This window comes from Andrographis paniculata, unplaced genomic scaffold, assembly GCF_009805555.1.
Source record: "Andrographis paniculata isolate CXL003 unplaced genomic scaffold, ASM980555v1 Contig86END, whole genome shotgun sequence".
NCBI lineage: Eukaryota > Viridiplantae > Streptophyta > Magnoliopsida > Lamiales > Acanthaceae > Andrographis > Andrographis paniculata.
The window spans coordinates 5,569,033-5,591,734 of record NW_026137624.1 but is presented as its reverse complement, the minus strand read 5'-3'; the positions used below and the strand labels follow the sequence as shown (position 1 = coordinate 5,591,734).

General features: G+C 30.4%; 5 protein-coding genes across 5 annotated transcripts; 2 read left to right on the top strand and 3 right to left on the bottom strand.

Annotated features, from left to right (window-relative positions):
- Nucleotides 1–1,725: 1,725 nt before the first annotated feature.
- On the bottom strand, nucleotides 1,726–2,960 carry LOC127241960 (zinc-finger homeodomain protein 10-like). The gene has a single exon (XM_051261260.1). It carries the CDS (start codon nucleotides 2,806–2,808, stop codon nucleotides 1,879–1,881), a length of 930 nt encoding a protein of 309 aa, XP_051117217.1. The 5' UTR covers nucleotides 2,809–2,960; the 3' UTR covers nucleotides 1,726–1,878.
- Nucleotides 2,961–9,352: 6,392 nt separating this feature from the next.
- Nucleotides 9,353–11,740, top strand: LOC127242457 (uncharacterized). Its single transcript, XM_051262004.1, has 4 exons — nucleotides 9,353–10,100; nucleotides 10,711–11,073; nucleotides 11,151–11,350; nucleotides 11,430–11,740. Exons 1-4 carry the CDS (start codon nucleotides 9,470–9,472, stop codon nucleotides 11,685–11,687), a joined length of 1,452 nt encoding a protein of 483 aa, XP_051117961.1. The 5' UTR covers nucleotides 9,353–9,469; the 3' UTR covers nucleotides 11,688–11,740.
- Nucleotides 11,687–13,192, bottom strand: LOC127242458 (uncharacterized protein At5g19025-like). Its single transcript, XM_051262005.1, has one exon. It carries the CDS (start codon nucleotides 12,855–12,857, stop codon nucleotides 12,192–12,194), a length of 666 nt encoding a protein of 221 aa, XP_051117962.1. The 5' UTR covers nucleotides 12,858–13,192; the 3' UTR covers nucleotides 11,687–12,191.
- Nucleotides 13,193–17,390: 4,198 nt separating this feature from the next.
- Nucleotides 17,391–18,900, top strand: LOC127242466 (cyclic dof factor 2-like). The gene is made up of 3 exons (XM_051262019.1): nucleotides 17,391–17,490; nucleotides 17,584–17,768; nucleotides 17,926–18,900. The coding sequence occupies exons 2-3, from the start codon at nucleotides 17,601–17,603 to the stop codon at nucleotides 18,898–18,900; spliced, it is 1,143 nt and encodes a 380-aa protein (XP_051117976.1). The 5' UTR covers nucleotides 17,391–17,490; nucleotides 17,584–17,600.
- Nucleotides 18,901–18,956: 56 nt separating this feature from the next.
- LOC127242467 (expansin-A10-like) lies at nucleotides 18,957–20,793 on the bottom strand. Its single transcript, XM_051262020.1, has 3 exons — nucleotides 20,503–20,793; nucleotides 20,076–20,364; nucleotides 18,957–19,410 (listed from the first exon to the last, which is right to left on the bottom strand). Exons 1-3 carry the CDS (start codon nucleotides 20,642–20,644, stop codon nucleotides 19,104–19,106), a joined length of 738 nt encoding a protein of 245 aa, XP_051117977.1. The 5' UTR covers nucleotides 20,645–20,793; the 3' UTR covers nucleotides 18,957–19,103.
- Between the last annotated feature and the right edge of the window lie 1,909 nt (nucleotides 20,794–22,702).

Genomic DNA, 22,702 nt, shown 5'->3' with positions numbered 1-22,702 from the left:
TTTGCAATTTTTCATTGATATGTAATATATTTTGATATAATAATTAATATCTAAAGATCAACACGCAAAAAGTAAATAGATACTTAGTTACGGGAAGGATGGAGTATTTATTTATAATATTTTTTTTATTTAATTTAGTACAAGATTATTTTGAAATATTACATATACGACGGAGGGAGGATGTATTTGTTCAGGAGTTTGAATTTTGGTTTTAATATTAAAATTTAAAATTAATATAATATAAATAGAAATTGATATAATATGATATTTTAAATATAAATTTATTTTTAATTTAATATAAAAAATAAGTATTTAATTTGATAATATTTTTTTAATAAATTATAGAAATAAAATAAAAAAAATTCCATTGACTAAAAATAAAAATTTAGTAAAAATTACCTATAAAATTAAATATTATACCATCAAATATGTATTTATTTTATATATAAAAACACCACATCAGATAATTATTTTTTTTTTGTATTGACAATATTTTTCAACACAAAAATCTCTCTACCTAAGCAGAGCAATATTTTTCTGTTCAATTTATTATTATTATTATTATTATTATTATTATTATTATTATTTCTTAAATACTTATATTATATATATATATATCTAAACATAATTAAGAATTTTTAAGAGCAGTTGTTAATTATAGGTGCAATGTCTTTTGTTTGTAGAAAATAAAGATGAAAAGCAAACATCATGTGTACCAAAAACAGGCCAGAAGTTAATTTCCAATTAAGTGTCACATAATTAAAAATTATATTTGGATTAGGATATTAGAACATAATTTAACCCTTGATTAAAATTAGAAATATTCTATCTGTTAACATCATCCACAACTTGGATAAAAAATTTAAAAAATAAATAAATAAATAAAGTTTTGGTAAGAGATAATAATAAAGCAAAAAAGATAGAAGAATATTTTTCACATAGAAAGAGAAAATAGACTGGAGCAGAAACTCCCACATTTATTATTTATTTATGTGTTTATAAAATATTATACAAAATATTTATTTATTACTTTTTTCGTCCTTCATAATTATACAATTTTTTTAAAAAAATAAATTCAAAATTCGAAAAAATATCTATTTAAATAGAGCCTAAAATATCAATTTGGAATAATTTTAAAGCTTTGAAAGATTAGCATATTGATTTTTGTCTTCTTCTTGTTCTTTTTATTTTTTTTTTCCTTTTCTTTTCTTTTCTTTCATTTGTATATATATCATATACATAATTACATATGAATTGCATACTTATATTATATAAAATAATTAATTTCATTTACATTTTTATTATTTTGAGAATATACGAAAATACAACCAAACAATCTCAAAAATAAGTAATTAAATAATTAATGTCGCTTGATCTCGGACAAACCATTTTATATTTTTTTAAACAGCTCGAAAATTAAGAACGTGTATATTTATGAGTTTTTTTTTTTTTTTCCTAAAAAAAAACTGTAATTCAAATAAAGCATTTAAAAAAATAATAATAAATTTTTTATATACAAAATTACAAATACATAATAAATAATTTTTAAAATAAATATGGGAAAAAGAAAAGAGAAAAACCCTAAAAAGGGTAATAAAAAAACTATAATTAAAAAAATTATCATCCAATCATTCTTGAATCGGATAATATTAATTATCGTCGCGACTAATCATATGATTAATAGATAGAAAATAAAAAAAAAAAAAAATTTAAATTAAAATTGAATACGAGAAAATGAAAATTTAATTTAAGGAGAAATTAGAATTAACTATCGTACTAACAAATTGTGGGTCGATCGTCATCGTCTTCCTCGAAAACCACGATAAATTTTTGAAGACATTGAAGAATCATATCGTTCGATCTCATCAAAATAATCAGTTAATTAGAAGTGGAAGCAGACCCATTTGTAACGATAATACGATCGTCTTCTTCATCGCCGCCGTGGAAGTGGTGGCGCTCCTCCTCCTCCGCGTCCTCCTCGGCCGGGGCGGCGCTCACCGCACTGTAACTAAATCCGTTGCCGTTAACGGCGGCTGACGGCGTCATGACGGCCGTTAAGAGGTCCTTTTTACTGAATGTGTTCTTGTTGTTGTGCATCCACACCTTGAAAACGCTTCTGTCGACGCCGATTTCGCCGCAGAATTCGTTTATCAGATCGTCGTCGCGTTTCTGCATTTTCCAGCCGACTTTTCCGGCCAATTCGAGCATTTTCTCCTTCTGATTTTGGCTGAATTTCGTCCGGAAACGTTTCCGGCAGCTGGAGGTCGACAATGGCGTCAAATTAGGGTTTCCGGAGGTGGTGATTTGGGGATTTCCGTCAGGCGTCACGTGACCGAGAGCCAGCAGCACGTGCGGCGCCGTGGGGTAGTACGACGACGAGATCGGCGGCGGCGATGGGGAATTATCGGCGCTATCGCCGCTGTTCCCCGGCGGCGGAAGCGGGTGGTGCCGGTGGTGCGGCCGGTACTCGAGCGCCGGAAACGCCGCCGCCGACGCAACCTCCGGCTCCCGGCGGTGGAAATTCCGGTGGCATCCGCACGCGGCGCATTTTAGCGACGTCGGGTCTGCGATTTTCGTCGCCGGCGACGGCATAAACTCGCCGCAGCCGTCGACGGCGTGGCCGCCGAGCGCGGCGGCGTGGTTCTTCAGACATTCTTTGTACGCCACAACCACCGGCGGGTGGAGACTGCTGAGCGGCGGGTGTCGCTTCAGTACGCCGTTGCTGAACGGCGGCGCCACCGCCTGGACTCGAGCCTGAGGCTCGGACTCAGGTTCGGGAGTTTTAACCGTTGAATTGGTCAAGTCCATTAGGGTCGGAACTGAACAGCGGCATGGAATGGAAAAAATTGAAAAAATTGGGAATAAAATCAGGGTTTGGAAAGTGTAAGTAAAATTGATAAATTTGTAACCATGGTTAGGAATAGTGTGGTTGGGTTATGTTTTTTTAAAACCATGGTTAAGTAGTTATGCCATTGGTCATGTGAATCATAATAAATAGACATGCTTCTGCCTCTTTTGCCACCCTTCATTTTCATACTTTCTGCAAAGCTGATTCTTTGAATTCTTGGATTCTCTACTCCAAGATTTAAAAAAAAATAAAATAAAATATAATATGTATGTGTGTTGAAATAATTGATATATGACAGAATTAATAATATTTAATATAGTTAGGGTGCAATTTTGGGGGTATTTTGAGCAATGATTATTGATGTAAAATTGAGACAAGAAATGGGTGGGATGATGATAATAATAATAATAGTAATAAAAATAAATAAGCAGTTGAGAAAGTACTGTAAAAAAGCTGTTGTGCAAGAAAACAAAAAAGTACCAAACCTTTAAGAATTAAATTCCATAATAGATAGAAAGAGAGGAACATGATGAAAAAACAATAAATAAACAAAACAGGGTTAAGTCAAGTACACAGAATAGGTATTTTATTTTTTATTTTTATTTTAATACTAATATTCAGTGGTTGCGTGTAACTGTGACTCATATTTTACATTTAAGTAAACACGGTAAGATTAAATAAAATAAATAAATTAATATTTGATTTCATGTTTTTTAAAAGAAAAAGTCTAAATTTTATAAAATTTATCCGTGGTTTTACGAAATTGTGTCAAATCTCTCATACTTCTAAAATTGTGTCAAACTCTATCGTGGTATCATAAACTCTCTGCGTCTAACCTCTCAGTAGTCCTTATTTTACGGTATGATCTAAATGCGCTCAAACTGCAAATAAATTTTAGAATCTCAATTTCTAAATCCCTAAAATTACAAATATATTTATTTTTTTTATATTTAACCTAAAAAAAATTTAAAAATAAATTCTTAAAACCTCAGGAAAATAACTATTTTTTAGTATATTTATTATTTTTTTAGACTAAATATAATAAAAATGAATATAATTGTAATTTTAAGAGTTTAGAAATTTGAGATTCTAAAATTTATTCACAATTTGGGCGTATTTAGGTCAAATACCATTAAATAAGAACCGCTGAGGGGATTAGAAGCACAGTTTATGAAATCATGAGAGAGTTTGATGCAGTTTTAGAAGTACAGAAAATTTAGCGCAATTTCATGAAACAATATGTAGATTTTGTGCAATTTAATCTAAAAAAAATATATTTAATGTCATATTTTATAAAAAAAGAATAGTATCAAATAAATTAAAATCGGTTGTATAAACATAGTATTTTGCTCTATAAATATAAATGGTCAAATTATAGTATTTTATATTATTGATATAATTTTATGTATAAAAAAACAAATTAATTGAAAAATACAAAATGCACAAATTAAAAATAACAAAATAAATAAATTAATTTTGAAAAAAACTTATATAATTAAAATATTACTACATCCATCTCACATTGGGTGTTTTGGTCAGACACGAGAATTTAGGATAAGTATAATTAGTAGATAATTAAGAATGTATTATTAAAAATAATTAACCTATAATATAAATCATTATAAATTAATATTAAGATAACTAATTAGTTTAATTAAAATTATAAAAATTTAAAATAAAATTAAGATGGGTAATCATTTTTCAAAAAACGAAAGTGATAAACAACAACATGAACATTATAAATGAGACGGAGGAAGTAGTATTTTGTATTCCTCTCTCCGGGAAAAAAAAAAAAGGTCAAGCAAAAGATTATTCTTTTATATTGATTTTTTTTATTACTATAAAATACAAAAAATAAATATTATATTAAAATACTTGAAAAAAAAGTAAAAGAAAAATTAATATATACTCATCTCAATTTACTTATTATTAATTTTATTTTAGAACTTTCTTAAATATTAACAATTTTATTTGTTATTTTTAAAATTTAATTAATACTATAATTTTTTATTAGATATACATTGTCAAAGTTATGAATGGCAGTCTCATCCAGAACAGACGTGACAAGAACCCACCCACCCTACGTACATTTACAGTTACCACCCATACATACATTGGATATCAATATATATACAAATAATAAAATATTACTTCATCTGTCCACTTACAATATTTACATATTTTTATTTTGGAACGTACAATTATAAAGTTAACATTTCATTAAATATCATACTTTTTTTTTTCACAAATATCCTTACTTTACATCACATCATTACTTTTACACAAAAGAATAAGGGCAAAAATATTATTACACTACTTTTGACTACTCATTATAATTAAAATATTATTATTTCTTAAATACTGTGCCAAAAGTAAATTTCAAACATTCTAAATAGACGGAGGGAATAGTATTTTATTTTTATAGCTTTAAAAAGTCATGATTTTTAAATTTTATGTTGTACTTGCTGCATTCATGAATTATATGTTTACTTGTGTTACACACAAATTTTAATAAATACTACTCCCTCCGTTCCAATACAATAGTCGTGTTTATTATTTTTGTATGTCTTAAAATAATAGTCTCATTTCCATAAATACTCGTATCACTATAAAATTATCCCTACTTTTTCATTATTATTATCCAATTGTTACTACTTTTTACACTAATACACTCACAAGACAAAAAATTCTTTTATCCATACTTTTTATCAACTACCAATATAATATCAATATTCCTTAAATTTTATGCTCAACCCAATTAAGACTATATTTATGGGACGGATGAAGTATAATTTTATATATATTGACCCATGGTAAATATGTGATGAATAATTATATTTACCATGAGTAAATATGTACTCATGGTTAGAATAATTACATACTTAACTTCCATTCATCATATTTTTTATAAAAATAATTTAAAGTACTTAGACAAGTGTATAATTTAAAATTGGCAAATAATATTCCTTCCTCCTGTCTATAGGCTTCATATTATTATAAATGCAAAAATTTAGAAGATATATAATTAGTAAATAATTAAGAATGTAACAGTGAAAATAATTATTATATTATAAAATAATTATAAATTAAATTTAAAATAATAATAAATTTAATTAAAATTTTAAAAATTATAAATTAAAAATTAAAATTATATTAAAATTTATAATTTTTTTTTTTAAATGACAAATAAGTTAAATATACAAAAATTGAAATATGAACATATTAAGTGAGACATAGATGATAATAATAAGTGGAGTATTAAACTATCTTTTTGTAATTTTTACGTGAACAAAAGACGAATCCTCATTTATTTATATATTTATAAATATATTATTATTATTATTATTATTATTATTGTAAGAAAGTACAGTACAATTTTATGATGAAAAAGAGGAGATTAGGGTGATCTATACGACAGTCTCCAACGTCGTACGCAGGTCTCCTTGGAATTTACTCTTCCATCCAACGGCCCACATCATGCCACGTGGATCAATCAACTCTTGTGCCTTTGGCATGTGAATTTCACACTATTGTGTTAATTATGAAAACATTCACGAGTCATTTTATTTTTCACATTTTATTTTTTCAATTTTATGTTTTTTATTAGTATATTTTTAATAAAATATTATATCAAATACTTTTTTTTGTTTAGCTTTAATATTTATATTTATTTTTTTCACGCTTAAAAAAATATATTAATATTTTAATAATAATAGGTATATATAATAATATAAAGACCAAAATATCTTTACATTTAAATCTAAATGTATAATAAAGTGAGTGCAAGATGATAAATATAGGATGTGTTTGTTTGGAAGTTTGGATTTTGAGTTGGGATTTGAATAGTAAAAATTTTGAATTTGAATAGTTGTATGATGTGATATAAATAAGGTTTGATTTGATGTTTTGAATGTAAAATTTGATTTTTAGTATAATATAAAAAATGAAAAATAGGTGTTTGATTTGATATTTTTTGGGGGAAAAAATTGGATGAATAGTGGAAATCCACCAAAATCCTTCGAACAAACACACCCATACTGTCTTTACATCTTGTTAACACATATCTTATTCTGTTCTATTAATATTTCATGTTCTAATTATAACGTCCTAATTTTATAGTTTCATATTATTAAAATTTTATTTTATTTTCAAATATAACATTAATAAATTTTTATATTTTATATTTAAATATAATAATAACACATGTTTTTAACATGTAAAAATTTTAGATTGTTTGTTTAGTATTTTTATTTGAATTTTATCGATAATACATAAAATAATATTTTATATTAAACTTTGATTTTGTGAGAGGATAAAAATATTATATTAAGGTATGAATTTTTTATTTAATACTACAATATTTTATTTTTGAAAATATGAGTTCAAATAATAAAAAATAAAATAAGAATCAGGTGTGTTTGTTTTGTGAGATAATTTGAATGAGGATTTTTTAATATCAGGTATGATAAATTGTCTATGAAATATAAAAATAATAAATTTATATTATACATTAATGTTTTTGATAAATATGTTTGTTTTTTTTTTTTTGTTAAAAGAATACTTGTTTGTTCAGTGAAATTGTTTAAAGAAATATTTTTTGACGTGACGTATAAAAAATTATGCAAATAATATAAAAATAGTAATTGTGTATAATATATTAACATTTTTGAAGAAATATTCTTTTTAGGAATTATAAATCTCATTAAAAGACCACACCCACAATATCAAGGTGTGTTTTTATTAAATGTATAAAATATTTTATTCATTTTATGTGTTTATGTTTGCAAACTACAATTTACACTAATTAAATGACACAATTTTTAATAAAAATAAAATATTGTTTTTTAATAAAAATATTAAAATAAAACATTATTTAAATTCAAATTCAAATTTAAATTCAAATTCAAATTAAAATCAAATACAAATAAATACATAATAACTGGATAGAAACAATGTTGGGGCCCACTAGATAAGCCCATAACTGAGTCCATAATTGGGTAACATGGGCATCTCTTTGTTCTTCAAACCAAAGAATTATGGTTATTATGATTATTATTATTGTTTTTCTGTCTTTAAAAACTATGAATTAAATTGTTTGTTGTTTCAGTCGAGATTATTATTATTATCATTTTAATGCAAGGGAGATATAAAAAGTTATATCGGTAATATAAAAAATAATATTTTATAATAAATAATATTTTTTATAAAAAATATACTATTTTTATCGTCCAATTGTGTGTTTATTTGAGTGATCATGAATTTTAAAAAAATATATATAAAAATAGAGATAATAATAATAAAAAAAAGAATATATTTGGATAATAGGGAATTTTTAAAATTTTAATACGAGCGAACAAAGTATTCATTTTATTTTTTATTATACTCATATACCAGCATATATATTACATTATATTTTCTCCGTTAAAAAAAATATTTTATATGAGTTATACACTTAATAAATATAGTATTATATTGATTGATTGTTATATAAAAATATACTATTATTTCAACAAAAAATATATAATTTAAATATTTTATAAACAAAAATTTTAATCAATATTTTATTTTAAATAAATTTTAAACTTTAATATTTTTAAAATTTTTTATTACTCTTTAATTTTTTTTAAAAATTTTATTATTTAGACTTTGAATGTTTAAAAAGAAAAAAGAAATTTCACAAAACATCACATCAATCAATTATTATGTAAATGCAAAACATAAACCAAATTTTCTCAATCTAATTGGGTGCGTTTCTTTAACATAAATCTTACGGATTTTATTATTTGAATTATTTTTTAAAATATATATATTTTCTCTCGTAAAATATTTTTAAAAATAAAAATATTATTTAAATAGAAAACTTAAATCAAAATTTATCAAACCAAATACAGAGAAACATATATATTTGTTTGTTAAGTGTTTTGGTTTAAAGTGTATTTATTTACGTGAGACATAAAAAATTATATAAATAATATAAAAAATAATATTTTATATTAAATATTAACTTTTTGTGGAATTATAAAAATTAATATTTCCTGGCATTCGGTGTAAAATTGTCGTTTACTTTTTGCACGTTGATTTTTTAATATAATTTATTATAATAAATTGTTGCGAAAAAGACGAAAATACTAATATAAAAGTTGAAATGATATTTATTTTGTTAGGTAAATATTATATTTACTAAATTAGAAAATAATAACTTTATTTTGAATCGATAAAAATAGAAAATCAGAATCTTTCCATAAGACAAGAGAGAATAATATATAATGAAAACCGTGTCCAGAAAAAAGATTGGAAGAGTGCTTCTAAAATCCCAAAAGTTTATATTCAAATCAAAATCACAAACCAAACATTATCTCCAAACCATTGACTTAAATCATTAAATTAATATTATCGAAGATGATGATGATGTTGATGATTAGATAGAAAATAAAAAAGACCAAGACTGAGTTACGATCGGAGACTCCAATGAAGTCTCGTCTCTGACAGAATGAAGAACATGCACAAATTGATCGATCAAAACTTACGATGATGTCTAATTAAGTATCAATCAAGCCATTAATCTTAAGGTAGCAGAAATCAAGGTCACACATATATATATATATATATATATTACCAGTTATGGGTTTGTTATCTCATTGCTGGCTTCTAATCGAATTCTTCGTCTTCCCCAACCTCTCCTTTTTCATTCACCCTTTCTTCCTTTTCTTCTTCCGTCTCTATCTATGGCTTCTTTTCCCTTTCCAAATTCTCTGCCGCCTTCTCTCCGCCGCCTTCCCGGTTCGAGCCGAACCGGTTTTTTACGACGCCATGGACTCGGACTCGGAACTCTCCCCGCCGGTTTTCCTCCTTATCGTTTCGTCGGAAGTCCGGGACCTCCCGGATGACTGCGATGGACCGCGACCGGGACCGGTTCCGGTTCCGGTCGAGCCGGATCCTGTTGCGGTCGGAGATAATTGCGACGGGAACCGGTCGTGGCTGGCAGAGTTTTTGCTGTCCGACCGGTACACCGACGCTTATTTGCTTTCGTACGGCCTCGACGACGACGAGGCGGCGGCGGCGGACAGTCGGGACGATTATTCCGACGGCCAGTTGTTAGTATTGCCATTCTCTGATTCCGCCGACGCCGCCGCCGCCGCCGGCGACTCGCCTCTGAATGTAGGAGGAATCAAAGATTCGTTATTCCAACGGGAGCTCGCGGAAAGATTCAGATTTTTCAATCTCCTCTATCACGAAAGATTAAACGGACTCGGTGAGTATTCACATTTTATTGTGTGTTTTTTATTAAATGTATTTTATTATTATTATTTTTTATGTTATACGAAAAATAATATTTCTTATTACAAATAATAATATTACAAATACTCTTACAATTTATAATATATTAAATATCATTATTTTTTATATTATACAATACTAATAAAGTTATTTTTAGTAAATTTTACTTTATTCATATTAAATCTCATTATAATACTAATATTTTTAAAATTCAGTAAAAAAGCAAACGGATACACGGAGGAAGTATTGATGATATAAAAATAATATTTTTCTTTATTAAATATTTAATGTATGTATTGTATTTTTAAAAAATATTGATAAAAAATAATATAATAAGTAGAAACTAATTGAATAAATATACTAGTAATTTTGAGTTGAAATCAATTATGACATATTTTGGTAATAATAAAATGTCAGTTTTTATTATATTATATATTGTTGGGACTATTATCATAGACAGACATTAATGTTGTATTCATATGCAAAATCAGTATCCTAATAGTAGCCATATGGACAATCAATCCGTCGTAATTTCTATCTCCCGGTATGTCTGAATCTAAGAATCGATACCGTTCAATTTGCAGGGGCAATCTCAGCCGAGCGATCGATGATCGGATTATCAAATTCGACGAATTTCATTATTGATCAAATCAAAACAAGAAGGGCAAAGATTCAGGGGAGTTTACAGAGTGATTTGGAGCTAATATACGTAGCTCAAACATGCCTCTTCTGGGAAGCTCTCAATCATCAATACAGACAGGTCGAAATTCGAACATTCTCCGAACAAACAACATCGTTTCATTACATCGTCGCCGAAAAATTCCAGGAGTTTCAGATCCTGCTCGAAAGATTCGTCGAGGAGCAAAAACCAGGGGACCGAAGATCTCCGAATTTCATCGATCAACGGCTGTTGTTCCATGCCACAATCCAGGTTCCCGATGTTACAGGTACGATAAAATTCTTGATAAAATGGTCGAATGCAAGAGGGTAGGATCAGAAATGACGAGGTTGCCCTTGCAAGCAGGGTTCGTCGTCGACAAATTCGATTCAAGAACAACTGCAGAAGAAGAAATCGGATCGAACAAATTACTACAGGCCATCAAGAAATGCGTATACGCTTTCTCGTCGTACGTAACAACAAACGACCGGAAAGGGGTTGTCGGGACAGTGGAAGATCCCGTCGACCTGGAGCTCCTATACGACGTAACTAAAGCGCTGCGAAAGGTATCGATTATCTTGTCTGATTACTACTACCTAAGCTGCATTCGTTGTCTAATGTCTTAAAACGATTTTTGTCGCGAAGAAAGGGACGATGATGAAACATCTACGAGGGAAGAAACGATGTTGTCTGAAGAGACGAGTCGAGCCTCTCCGGACAGAAGACGAGAAGATCAATCTTCTCTTTGCCACAATCGACATGAAGCTCGTCGATCAAGTGCTTAAGATGTCCCTCATTTCGGGACAACAACTCGAGTGGTGCCGGGAGAAGCTTAACAACCTAGAATTCGGACAGGGCAGAGTTTTAAGGAGTCATATGTACCATTTATTTCCCCGCTCATGAAATTCTAAGATCAAAATTTCATCAAGACATCGAACCTCAAATCGATCCTACAACGACAAAAGCCGCTAAAAACAGCTAATTTCACCAAACCTAAAGCGACAAAACAGCGACGAACAAAAAGCAGAATTACCAGACAAACTTCCTCGTACGAGGATACACAGAATGTAATAAGTAGACCAACGCAAAAAACTACCACGAGAATCATCGAGCATTTCAAGTTCCCATTGTGCATCGACTTTCACAAACTAAACTCTAAAATGGATCGAACATCCGAGAAAAGGGGAGCGACAAACACATACATATTAAACATCGATCAACGGCATTTTTCAACATTTTTCAACGGTTCAAAGCGTAGTAAACATAGAAATCGAAAAGGAATCCCATAATCTTCAGACAACAAGTATGTATATGTATGTATCTAAACGATGTTCGAAGAAACTTATTGCGCCGAATAATCTTATTCAAATCTATAATGTAGTAAGAGCTCTTACATAGGGCGGCCTACTACTTCTTAACCTTGCGCGATTTCCGCGGTCCCGGGACTTCCATTCTACCAATGGGGCATCCACAGCTGGCTCGGAATATCATTACAGCTCGGCCGTTAGGGGGCGCCATTTTTTTGAGCTCCGCCTCCAAATCGCGGTGGTGATCGCGCCGCAATTCGAACAATCCGTTCTTACTAAGATTCGACGAAGATTTTCGGACACAATCCTCTGTCCCGAGCTGAATATCGAATTCGGCGGCGTCGGACAGCCCCCGACAGCCTGGCTTCCCGCAGCGCCGGTCGGAAAATACGATGAGCGCCGCCAGGGCGGTGACTGAGAACAGAATGCTGAGTCCTAAGCAGCCGAACAACAGAGGAGCGGTTGAGATTTCTTCGATTAATACATCGAAGACTTCTTTGGATAATTCGAGAGCTGCGAAGGTTACGATCTTGGCGTACGGATAGATGAGGAATCCGGAAGCGGATATGACGGCGATCAGGATTATTACATCGACGATGGCGAAACGAGATTGGTCGCAGGTAGGGATGTTAGGAGGGGAAGAACTTCGACGGTTTTTATGGAACTGATTGATCTGTTTCAGCTTCGAACATGGATCGGGGGAATTTACAGGTTTCGCCATGGCTATGTGATGGTTCATCGGAATCGAGATTCCGATTACGACCATTTGGGTGTGGAATTGCTGTCTCGTTCCGACAACAATCCAATCCAATGGAATCGAATTGAGCCAAAATTTTCCCTAAATAATCCCCAAATCAGAGAACGAACAAACCCTAATTTCAATCCCAATCCCAAAATCCCCAAATCAAATCGAACAACACAGGCGCGAGAATACGACAAATTCTCGGCCGGCTTTTGATTGTAAGAAGAGTTTAGGATAATCCTAGCCAAAAAAAAAAAAGGGTTTCGAATTCAGATTACGCAGAAATTCGTTTGTTATTACACACACGAATTCTTGATCGACTTATCCCTTTTTCGAAGAAAGCTTTGATTTGATGAATGGCGGATACACGATCGAAGAGGAGACGGGAGGAAGGGATGGATATACACGTCAACCGCCTAGGGATTGGGCCGACCCGACCCGACCCGGATGACTAGACCGGTCCGGTGTGGCCCACAAAGTATGGACTGGACTTCAAACCCTGATTAGGACATCATTGGGGCATCATTTCTTGCGGTGTTGGGTCAAGTCAACCTCAAAATTTGGAAATTGGAAATTATGAAAATGAAATTAAATCCTCCCCAAATTAATTAATTAATTAATTTTGTGAGTGACACATGAAGTTGGTTACTCCAAAAATTGAATCTTTATTCCATTGGAGAAGCAGGAAAGGAATATAATTAATTGGGTATTTGTGATGGTAATGGAAATTGAAATTGAAATGGAAATGGAAATGGAAATTGTGCATTTGACAAAAAAGAGTGACAAAATTTCAACACGGCTTCGGCTATGCTTTGAAATTATTGCAACCTACTTGGGAAATGCCGACTATGTACAGATATAGTTTTTTTATTTTTTATTTTTTAAAATTAAATGTAATAAAATATTTAAATATTTACTTTAATAATTAATTATAGTAAGATAGCATGATATTACGTCCATCCGGTAAACTATGTAGGTTTGGTTGGGCGATTAAAATTAATGATATTTTAATGTGAAATTGGATATATACAAAAAGTAAAATGAAGTATTGTAGAAAAAATATTAGAGAATTAATAAAAAAAAAATAGTAGGTTAAATAGAAAAAAAAAAAGTGACAAATTAATTATTATTTTTTAAAATAATGATAATAAAATTATATACAGATAAAGTTGTTTACTCTAAATGAATTGTCATGAATTTTATCGAAAATTATGCTCATATAATTGAATGCAAAATTTAATAAATATGAGTAATAATTATTAATATTTTATTTTTATATTAAAAACATATATAAGTAATATTTTTTATTAAATTGAATGGCAGTATTGTTTTTTTAAAACAACAGTTTATAAATAAATAGTGCTATAATTTTTCTAAAATATAAATATATTAGAGGAATCTAAATATTTATATTGATCATTGATGCAAAACAAAATATGCATTTGATGATATTTTTTAATATTGTATATAAATAATAATAATAATAATAGTATTTTATTTTTCTCGAATAGAGTTCAAATATTATGATTTGTTATGTAGATATGCATTAATTTTTATTTTATTTTAATTTTTAATAAAACATCACACCAAATCATAAATATAAATCAAATCAAACCCACCATTTGATTCTAATAATTTTGATTTCCAATTTTTTACTATGTAATTTTTAGGATTATATTTTTATATAGGATAAACTGTTTCTTTAATATCGTATTTGGACTTCTTTATCATGTTAATTTCATTTTAATTTCGTAAGTGGAGCCTGTCGCAAACTAGTCCCATAAGTGAAATTTTTTTGTTGTTTTAGTTCTCCGACGCCGGAGACGCCCGCGTGGCTTGCCGGAATCCACATGTCCGCCAGGTGTCCCGTTGGGTCAGCGACACTGGTGGACACTTGCATTTTATTTTTTTAAATTTTTTTCAATTGGACCAAATAAAAATTTTAAAAAGCAAATAAATTTTAAAAAAAATAAAAAATGAGAAAATAAAATAAAATAAAATCCACGTGTCCGCCGTATCAGCGACACCTGGCGGACACGTGGCCTCTGACGAGCCACGTGGGTGTTTCGACGCCGGAGGATTAAAACAACGAAAATTTTTCACTTATGAAATTAGTTTACGACAGACTCCACTTACGGGACTAAAATGATAAAATGGTTCAATTACGAGACTAAAAATATAATTTACCCTTTTATATATAATTAACAAAACATCACACTCAATCTATTATTTCAAATGTAAATATAAAAAGTTGCCAATGAATAATTGATACTACATTTTTATAATATATGAATATATATATATATTTGATATTATGATTTAAAAAAATATCAATGAATAATTTTGAATTTATAGTTAGGTCCAGACTAAAGAGAAAGAGAGCTACTGATTTATTTTTTTATTTTATTATTATTATTTTTTCAATGTTGAATTTTGTTTAAATAGCATGCAAGATGTAATATTTTGTGTGGCAAAATCATTTATTTTAATAAAAAAATATAAAGATATATATTAAAAAAATAATTAAATAAATTATACTTTATAAACTAAACAGGGCATTAAATTTTTAAATAATGCATATAAATAAATAAATAAATAAATTATGTATGGAGTCAAATGTTATTGATAGTTTACCAAACCTATTTTGTGATTTTGGCATCACTACTAAAGTCAGTTGAAGACACCTACCATGACACTTGTATCTGATTTTTTTCATTTCTATTATTTAGAAAATAATTTATTTTTTATTTTTAAATATTTTATCAAAATAATATTTAAATAAAATTACAAAGTAAAAAATTAAATTTAAACCAAAAGCAGACAAACATGATGTCATAAAGAAATATATTTTTAAAAAGTTGGCATGGATGTTAATATAACATGTATTTCTTACATTTTATAATAAAAAACATAGAAAAAATGGTAAGATGATATGATTTTTTTGCTAAAAAAATAAATAAGACTTATCTTTATAGTGAAAAAAAAAAAAAAAAATTTAATGAAGTTTTTTTTTTTCAATAAATATTACATCAAAATACTATTTCAAATAAAAACCTAAGGAACCCTAAAATCTAAACAAAAAAAATCATAAAGTAAACCTCTGTCCATTCTTCATGATGTGTTTGTACCTTGTTTCTATTTTATGATTTTATTATATTTTTATTCTAATATTTTTAAAATGACAATAATGATTAAATATAATAGTATTATACATATAAAGAAGTATTTGATATTATATTTGTAAAAAATAATCTATTAAATAATTAAAATAAAATAAAATACACCCTTCAATTCTTTTTTCATATATATATATATATATTTTAGTTATTTTTAGCCCTGAAGATATGTTGTAAATTATAATGAGTGAAACAACCTCAAAAGCCATTGGGCTTTAATTAGATGAAAAGAAGGAAAATAAACAATAATAACAATCAAATAAATATTTTGGGCCTTATTTATTGTCAATTATTTTAATTGTAAAAAATATAAAGAAATATGTGTTTGTGTTCTCTTAAACTAATTATTTTGATTGTCTTGCCCTTCATTTGTTTATTATTTGGTAAGACTCAATTTTTATTTTTATTTTATTATTTTGTTTATTACTTCTTCTTTTTTTGTGCCCTTCATTTGTTGATTTGTTCATTTTGCTTTTCATCCATTTATCATTTTGTTATATATATAAGTGAAGTTTTGGATTTTTACTTTAGCATATGAATAAATGTGCTATAATAACGAGTGTATTAATGTAAAAAATAGTGACAATTTGGTTATTTATGAAAATAAGACTATTATTTTAGAAGGAACAAAAATACTAAATAAGAGTATTGTATTGGGACGGAGAGAATACTTATCATACAATAAATATTTATTTTGTTGAAAATGATAATATTTACAAAAAAAATCATTTGTATTTGAATTCTTCTCACACTGACATATTCGATACGAGAAAAGTGTTAAATTTGTAATTTGTGCAGAGATCAAATGTGTCAAAAGTGATCAATTTTTTCTACTAGAACTAAAATTGATTTTTTTCTTTTTTTTTTATATAATGAAATCAAAATTAATTATTTTTATTCTCGTTGACATTACTTTAAACTTTTTTTTCTCATATTTTTTCTCACAAAGTAATTTATCACATACTAACTTTCTATTATTTTTAAAATTCCAAAACTTCAAAATTTATATATATATAATACTCTTTCACCAAACATCTTCAATAAAGTTTTTATTTAAAATATTTAAAATTCAAAAGTAGCACATCTTAAATTAAATCCATACCATGTGGGTCAAGTGGATGTGATGTGGGTGTCCTATAATCCTATATTATAAAACAATCCCCAATCAGCCATGTCTGATTTTACACGTAAGAAACTCACCGATTCTTGCAAACACCGGGTCCTCAGATCCAGAAAAAGATCTCCACCGTCCATCACGAACCCAAACCCAACCAACGGTAAAGATTCGCCACCAAAATTCAACTCCGGAAGCTCCACGCATCTCCATCCAAATACCCAAAAAAAAAAAATGGCAAATCTAGAAAAGGCAAAAAGGCGAAACAGACAGCAAAAAGGTTGGAGACTTTTTGGAAAAGTGGCCGAGGAATTTGGGGAGTAGTTGAATATCGGGAATTCGATGATTCGTGGCTGAAATTGCAACTGTGATTATCGTAATCGGATCTTTCTTTCTTCTCCAATTCGATTCTTGATTTTTGTGCTGTGATTTTGAATTTTGAATGTCTGTTTGTGTTTAGGTCAGAAAGGGGCAAAAATGGCGGAACTGAAAGACCCCAAGATTAAGCTATTTGGTAAAACGATTGGCGCTGCGATTGAGCCGCCGGAGAATTCTCCGGCGCCGGATTCCGACGAGGCAACGGCTAATTGTAGGAACGGAGATGAGGATTTGGATATAGATGCAGATGATCGAGAATTGCGCGAGGTAATTGTTTTTAAATCGTTTTTGTTTGATTTGGGGATTTCTGCTCTCGATTTAGGGTTTCGTGATTGAACAAAATGGATTAGCCTTAATTGTCTGAATTCAGATTCGATTGCATTTTTTTTTTTTAGGTTTTTCTGCAATTGTTTGTATATTACAGGATAATGTAGCAGAGGAAGATTCGATTCGTCGGCGCCGGCGCCGGCGGTGTAAAGAAGAATGCAGTCCGTCGTCTCTCCCGGCGGCGGCTGCAAAATCCAATCGGAAAACGCCGGCGCCGGAAAAGCACGACAAGATCCTCCCCTGTCCCCGCTGCAACAGTACGGACACCAAATTTTGCTACTTCAACAATTACAACGTTAACCAGCCTCGCCATTTCTGTAAGAATTGCCAGAGGTATTGGACGGCCGGCGGGACTATGCGGAACGTGCCGATCGGCGCCGGCCGCCGGAGGAACAAGACAGGTCCGGCGGCGCCACATTTCCGGCGACAGCCGTCGCCGGAATCAATAGTATCGGATTCGAACATTGCCGACAAATCGAGCGTGAACGGATTAGAATCGGTTTCTTGTAATAGAGTCGAAACTTCGTCGAAGGATGAATCGAGCATTAACGGATTGCCGAGGAGCGAGCCGATCCCGAATTATCTGCCCTACTTCCCCGCCGCGCCGTGGGCGTTCGCTTGGCATTCGATTCCGGGGGCCCCCGCCGTAAAATTATCTCCGCCGTCGATCGCACCTCCCGGGTATCCTTTACAGTTCTACTCGATTCCACCGCCGTATTGGGGTTGCGCCGTATCAGGTCCTTGGATAGTCGATTCGCCGACTCTTGGGAAGCATTCGAGGGACGACGACAACGAGCCGAATACAGAAACGGAGAGCGATCGTGGCAAAAAGTGTCTATGGTTCCCGAAAACTCTGAGAATCGATGATCTGGGGGAGACTGCGAAGAGTTCGATATGGGCGACGTTAGGCGTCGGGGGGAAGAATGATAGAGTCGATTTGATTGGCGGGAGTAGTCTCTTCAAGGCTTTTCGAAACGAGTCGAAGCGTGACGACGAAAATCCCGCACCGGCGGCGCTGCAAGCTAATCCGGCGGCGCTTTCACGATCGCAGAGCTTCCGCGAAACGTCGTAACCCGATTGTCGAGTACTCCAATCCGAATCGATCCGAAAATCCAATTTAGTTCAGTGTCGATAAATAAAGGAAATTAGAGCATACAAACAAATAGGGTAATAAGTTTTTTTGAGGGTAAGGATTTTGTTGTGTTGTGTTACATTTTTCAAGGCTATTATGGTAATTTCACTTTTCCGGCGTTCTCTATGATGTTTTTATATGTGTTATGTGAACTGGCCGCCTGCGAAAGTCTGTCCGAACGACCAGCCGGCCGGCGCGACGTCGTAGGAGACGACTGTCCGGCCGTCGCTGGTCGTGACAGTAAACGAGAGGCTTTGGCTGTTGAGGTAAGAATTGCTCTGCCAGTTTTGGCCCCAATTCCGCGACATCGGCTGCCAGGCTGTCCGTGATCCCTTGATGGCTACGGCGTGGACGTCGCCAGCGCCGGCGACGTTCGTCACCAGGACAAGGTTGAAATAAGAGTGGCCGTTGATGGTGAACCTAATCCCTCCTTTTCTCTGACAAGGTACTCTGAAGACACATAAAATTGATGTAATATCGATTTATCTCGATTACTCTATCTATTATAGGGGTGTTAAAATTAAACACGATTTGAAAAAAAAATTACTCATTCCATTTATCAATAGTTTTATAACACAACAAAAAACTTTTATGCTCTTAATCTATTTATACATTTAATTTATTCAAAAAAAAATTTACTTCGTTAGCTCATCAATATATTTTTCAAATTTTAATTATTTTATATTACAATAAACTAATATAATACGTCATTAGTCTATCAATTTCCATTTCCGTTGATAAAAAGGTTATTATTTTCTAATTTAATAATTGCATTGTCTACATAACATAATAAATATCACGAGTATTTTTATCATTTCTACTACAACTCAATATAATACTAGTACTAAAAAATTTACTAATAGTTCACATAATAATTTTTATTAAATTTCGTGTACATCTCTAATAGTTCACATAATAATTCACACCACGTATTATCATTCATTTTAGTATATAAAATATATTCATAAAATGCACTGTTTAATTTTATTCAGATCTCTATCCGTTAAATTTATATTAAATTTTCATTCAACTATATATATATATATATATATTTTTTCATTTATGTGCCTAATTTTATAAATATTTTTTGTGATACTAAGGAGTACATATCTTACCGTCGGTAAGAGACGGGGACAATCCCGGCCCGGTATTGTGCAATGCGCAAGAACACGGGCTCGGAGAGATCGAAGTGTTGGTTGGGGGGGTCGCACCACCCCCCGGGGGGGCAGAAATTGGTGGCGGTGACGGTGATGGTTCCCGGCAGGCACCACTGCGGATCGTCGACGCACGTGAGCTCGAAACACGCGCCGCAGCTCAGCCCGTTGTCGAAAAGGGCGGTGCTCAGCGCCGTCGTGTCGGTGCCGTATCCGGTGCTGTACAAGTTTCCGTACCCACAAGCCCCTCCTGCATAATAATAATTGCAATTAATACCGATCGTAATAATATACGTACACGTATATGTACGTATAAGGTACGTATATATGTCTGATTATTACATATATAAGGTACGTATATGTCTGATTATTACACATATATGTATACCCATAGTGCCCGAGGCGTCGCCGCCGCCGTAGAACGTGGCGTGGGCGTTAGTCCAGCCGCAGTTGTAGTAGCCGTCGACACATTTATGAGCGGCCGAGAGTATGAAAATTATTGCCAGAAAGACGCCGGCGCCGCCGATCATGTCTTGGGGAATGGAACGACGTCGTACGCTGCAGAAAAAAGTAGGACTTGTTTAGGAGGATGATGAGACTAAAGAACAATACTTACGATGTTGTAATAAATGGTAAAAAGGATCAAATGGGTGTTTGAGAAGAAGGTGGAGATTTATGATTGAAATAAATAGAGCAAATTAGAGACATTCATAGCTTCATTTGTTTCGTGGGATTGGAAAGTTCAGAAGAAGTGGTACCGTTGAATATTTTAAACGGGTTAAATTATTTAATTTTAATATGATTTATTTATTATCGTGTCGGGTTCATGTTGGAAAGGTCAGAGCCATATCAGGTTGAATATTTTAAACGAGTTAAATTATTCAACTTGAATATAATTTATTTATTATCGTGTCGGGTTCGTGTTAGCATGTATGTATAATTAAGTTGAAATTTTAATTCAAATTCAATTATTGTTTATCGTATTGTGGTGTTATGTTAGTTTTTAGTGATTTTAGTATAATGTGTACAATGAATTAAGTTGAATAATTTAAAATTGAACTTAATTTAAACTAATATGTGAGCTAATTATTTTACATAATTGAATTGAAATATTTGAGTCAAAATCACTTATTTTGTGTCGAATTGTCGTGTCATATCAGTTTTTGTCAGCTTTAGGGGTGGAGACATAAGGACTGAATGATTTTTTTAAAATTAAAAATTCAGATATTTTTATTATTTTAATTTAGCAAAATTAATAATTACAAAATGTATCTTGATGTATTTAATCAACATAAAGATGTCGGTTTTGTAGGAATTACTTGGATCGTGTTAGGACATATGTCCGTATAATTGACAATATAATGTACAAGGACGACGGCTCGAGGATTGGGCCATCGTCCCCTATATTTTCCGTCATTGTTTTTAAATAAATAAGTATATGTTTTATGATATTTTGAATAAATTTATATATGTAATATAATTTGAAATTTGTAAAAAAAAAATAGTGAAAGATCAAGACAAACCAACATCCAAACGCAAATTAAAAATAATATTCCCTCCGTCTCACGTTAGAAGTCATGGTAAATATAATTAGTAGATAATTAATAATTAATTAATAAAAATAATTAATATATAATATAAATTATTATAAATTAATATTAAAATAACTAATTAGATTAACTAAAATTAAAAAAAAATAAAATGAGATCATTTTCTAAAAAAAAATAAAATGACATGTAGAACAGACAGAAAATGGCAACATGGACGGAGAATGGAGGGAGTAACGTATTAAATATTTATTTTTTATTATGTTAATTTTTAATATTAACTTAAATGTTTATTCAATTTGAATTTTTATTATTTTTAATCATAAATCTAATTCCCATATCACATTCAAATACTTATTCAAGGCTCATTTGATTTGGAATTAGTTTTGAGGTATTAAGATATTAAATTTTTAAAAAATAATATAAATGAATATTAAAGTTTAAAGTGTTTGTTTTCTTATTTGAGTTAGAGTTTTTTATTTTAATTTTTATTTAAATAGTATTTTGATACGATATTTTATGTGAACAATAATTTTTATTTTTTTTTAATTGAAAACGGTATATATTGAAAAATAGTAAAATTGATTTGAAATTATCACCAAACACACCCAATATATAAGAAATGTTTGAGTAGATATATTGAATTGATATTTTGATAAATAGATAAATATTATCATATAATATCAAATTAAATATTACCTACGTCCGGATTTAAGGGTCTCATTTTGAATATTAATTATTATATTAAAACGTAGTACAAATTAAGGAAAACTTGCAAAAATACTTTTATTAGTGTCTTATAATACTAATAGAAAAATATTTATACAAAAAAATTATACAAATATAAGGATATTTTTAATGTTAATATAATGACGCAAAATGTAAATGTGATTTTTAAAGACAGACGTAGCAAAGTATTTAATTTTTTTTATTTACTTTTTTCAACCCTAATAAACATATGTCTAAGTGTAGTATAAACTTGTGGAAGCAAAATCGAAAGAAATTGGGGAGAAAAACTATATATATAAAACTTACAATTAA

What these genes read in the sequence shown, in the direction of transcription:
- LOC127242467 (XM_051262020.1), bottom strand. Translation starts at nt 20,644, where the DNA reads ATGATCGGCGGCGCCGGCGTCTTTCTGGCAATAATTTTCATACTCTCG. An exon ending in CGACGCCTCGGGCACTATGG is followed by an intron (nt 20,365 to 20,502) that starts GTATACATATAT and finishes ATTATTATGCAG; the next exon opens with GAGGGGCTTGTGGGTACGGA. An exon ending in GTCCCCGTCTCTTACCGACG is followed by an intron (nt 19,411 to 20,075) that starts GTAAGATATGTA and finishes ATGTGTCTTCAG; the next exon opens with AGTACCTTGTCAGAGAAAAG.
- LOC127241960 (XM_051261260.1), bottom strand. Translation starts at nt 2,808, where the DNA reads ATGGACTTGACCAATTCAACGGTTAAAACTCCCGAACCTGAGTCCGAG.
- LOC127242466 (XM_051262019.1), top strand. Translation starts at nt 17,601, where the DNA reads ATGGCGGAACTGAAAGACCCCAAGATTAAGCTATTTGGTAAAACGATT. An exon ending in ATGATCGAGAATTGCGCGAG is followed by an intron (nt 17,769 to 17,925) that starts GTAATTGTTTTT and finishes TGTATATTACAG; the next exon opens with GATAATGTAGCAGAGGAAGA.
- LOC127242458 (XM_051262005.1), bottom strand. Translation starts at nt 12,857, where the DNA reads ATGGTCGTAATCGGAATCTCGATTCCGATGAACCATCACATAGCCATG.
- LOC127242457 (XM_051262004.1), top strand. Translation starts at nt 9,470, where the DNA reads ATGGGTTTGTTATCTCATTGCTGGCTTCTAATCGAATTCTTCGTCTTC. An exon ending in CCAGGTTCCCGATGTTACAG is followed by an intron (nt 11,074 to 11,150) that starts GTACGATAAAAT and finishes CCTTGCAAGCAG; the next exon opens with GGTTCGTCGTCGACAAATTC. An exon ending in TAACTAAAGCGCTGCGAAAG is followed by an intron (nt 11,351 to 11,429) that starts GTATCGATTATC and finishes TTTGTCGCGAAG; the next exon opens with AAAGGGACGATGATGAAACA.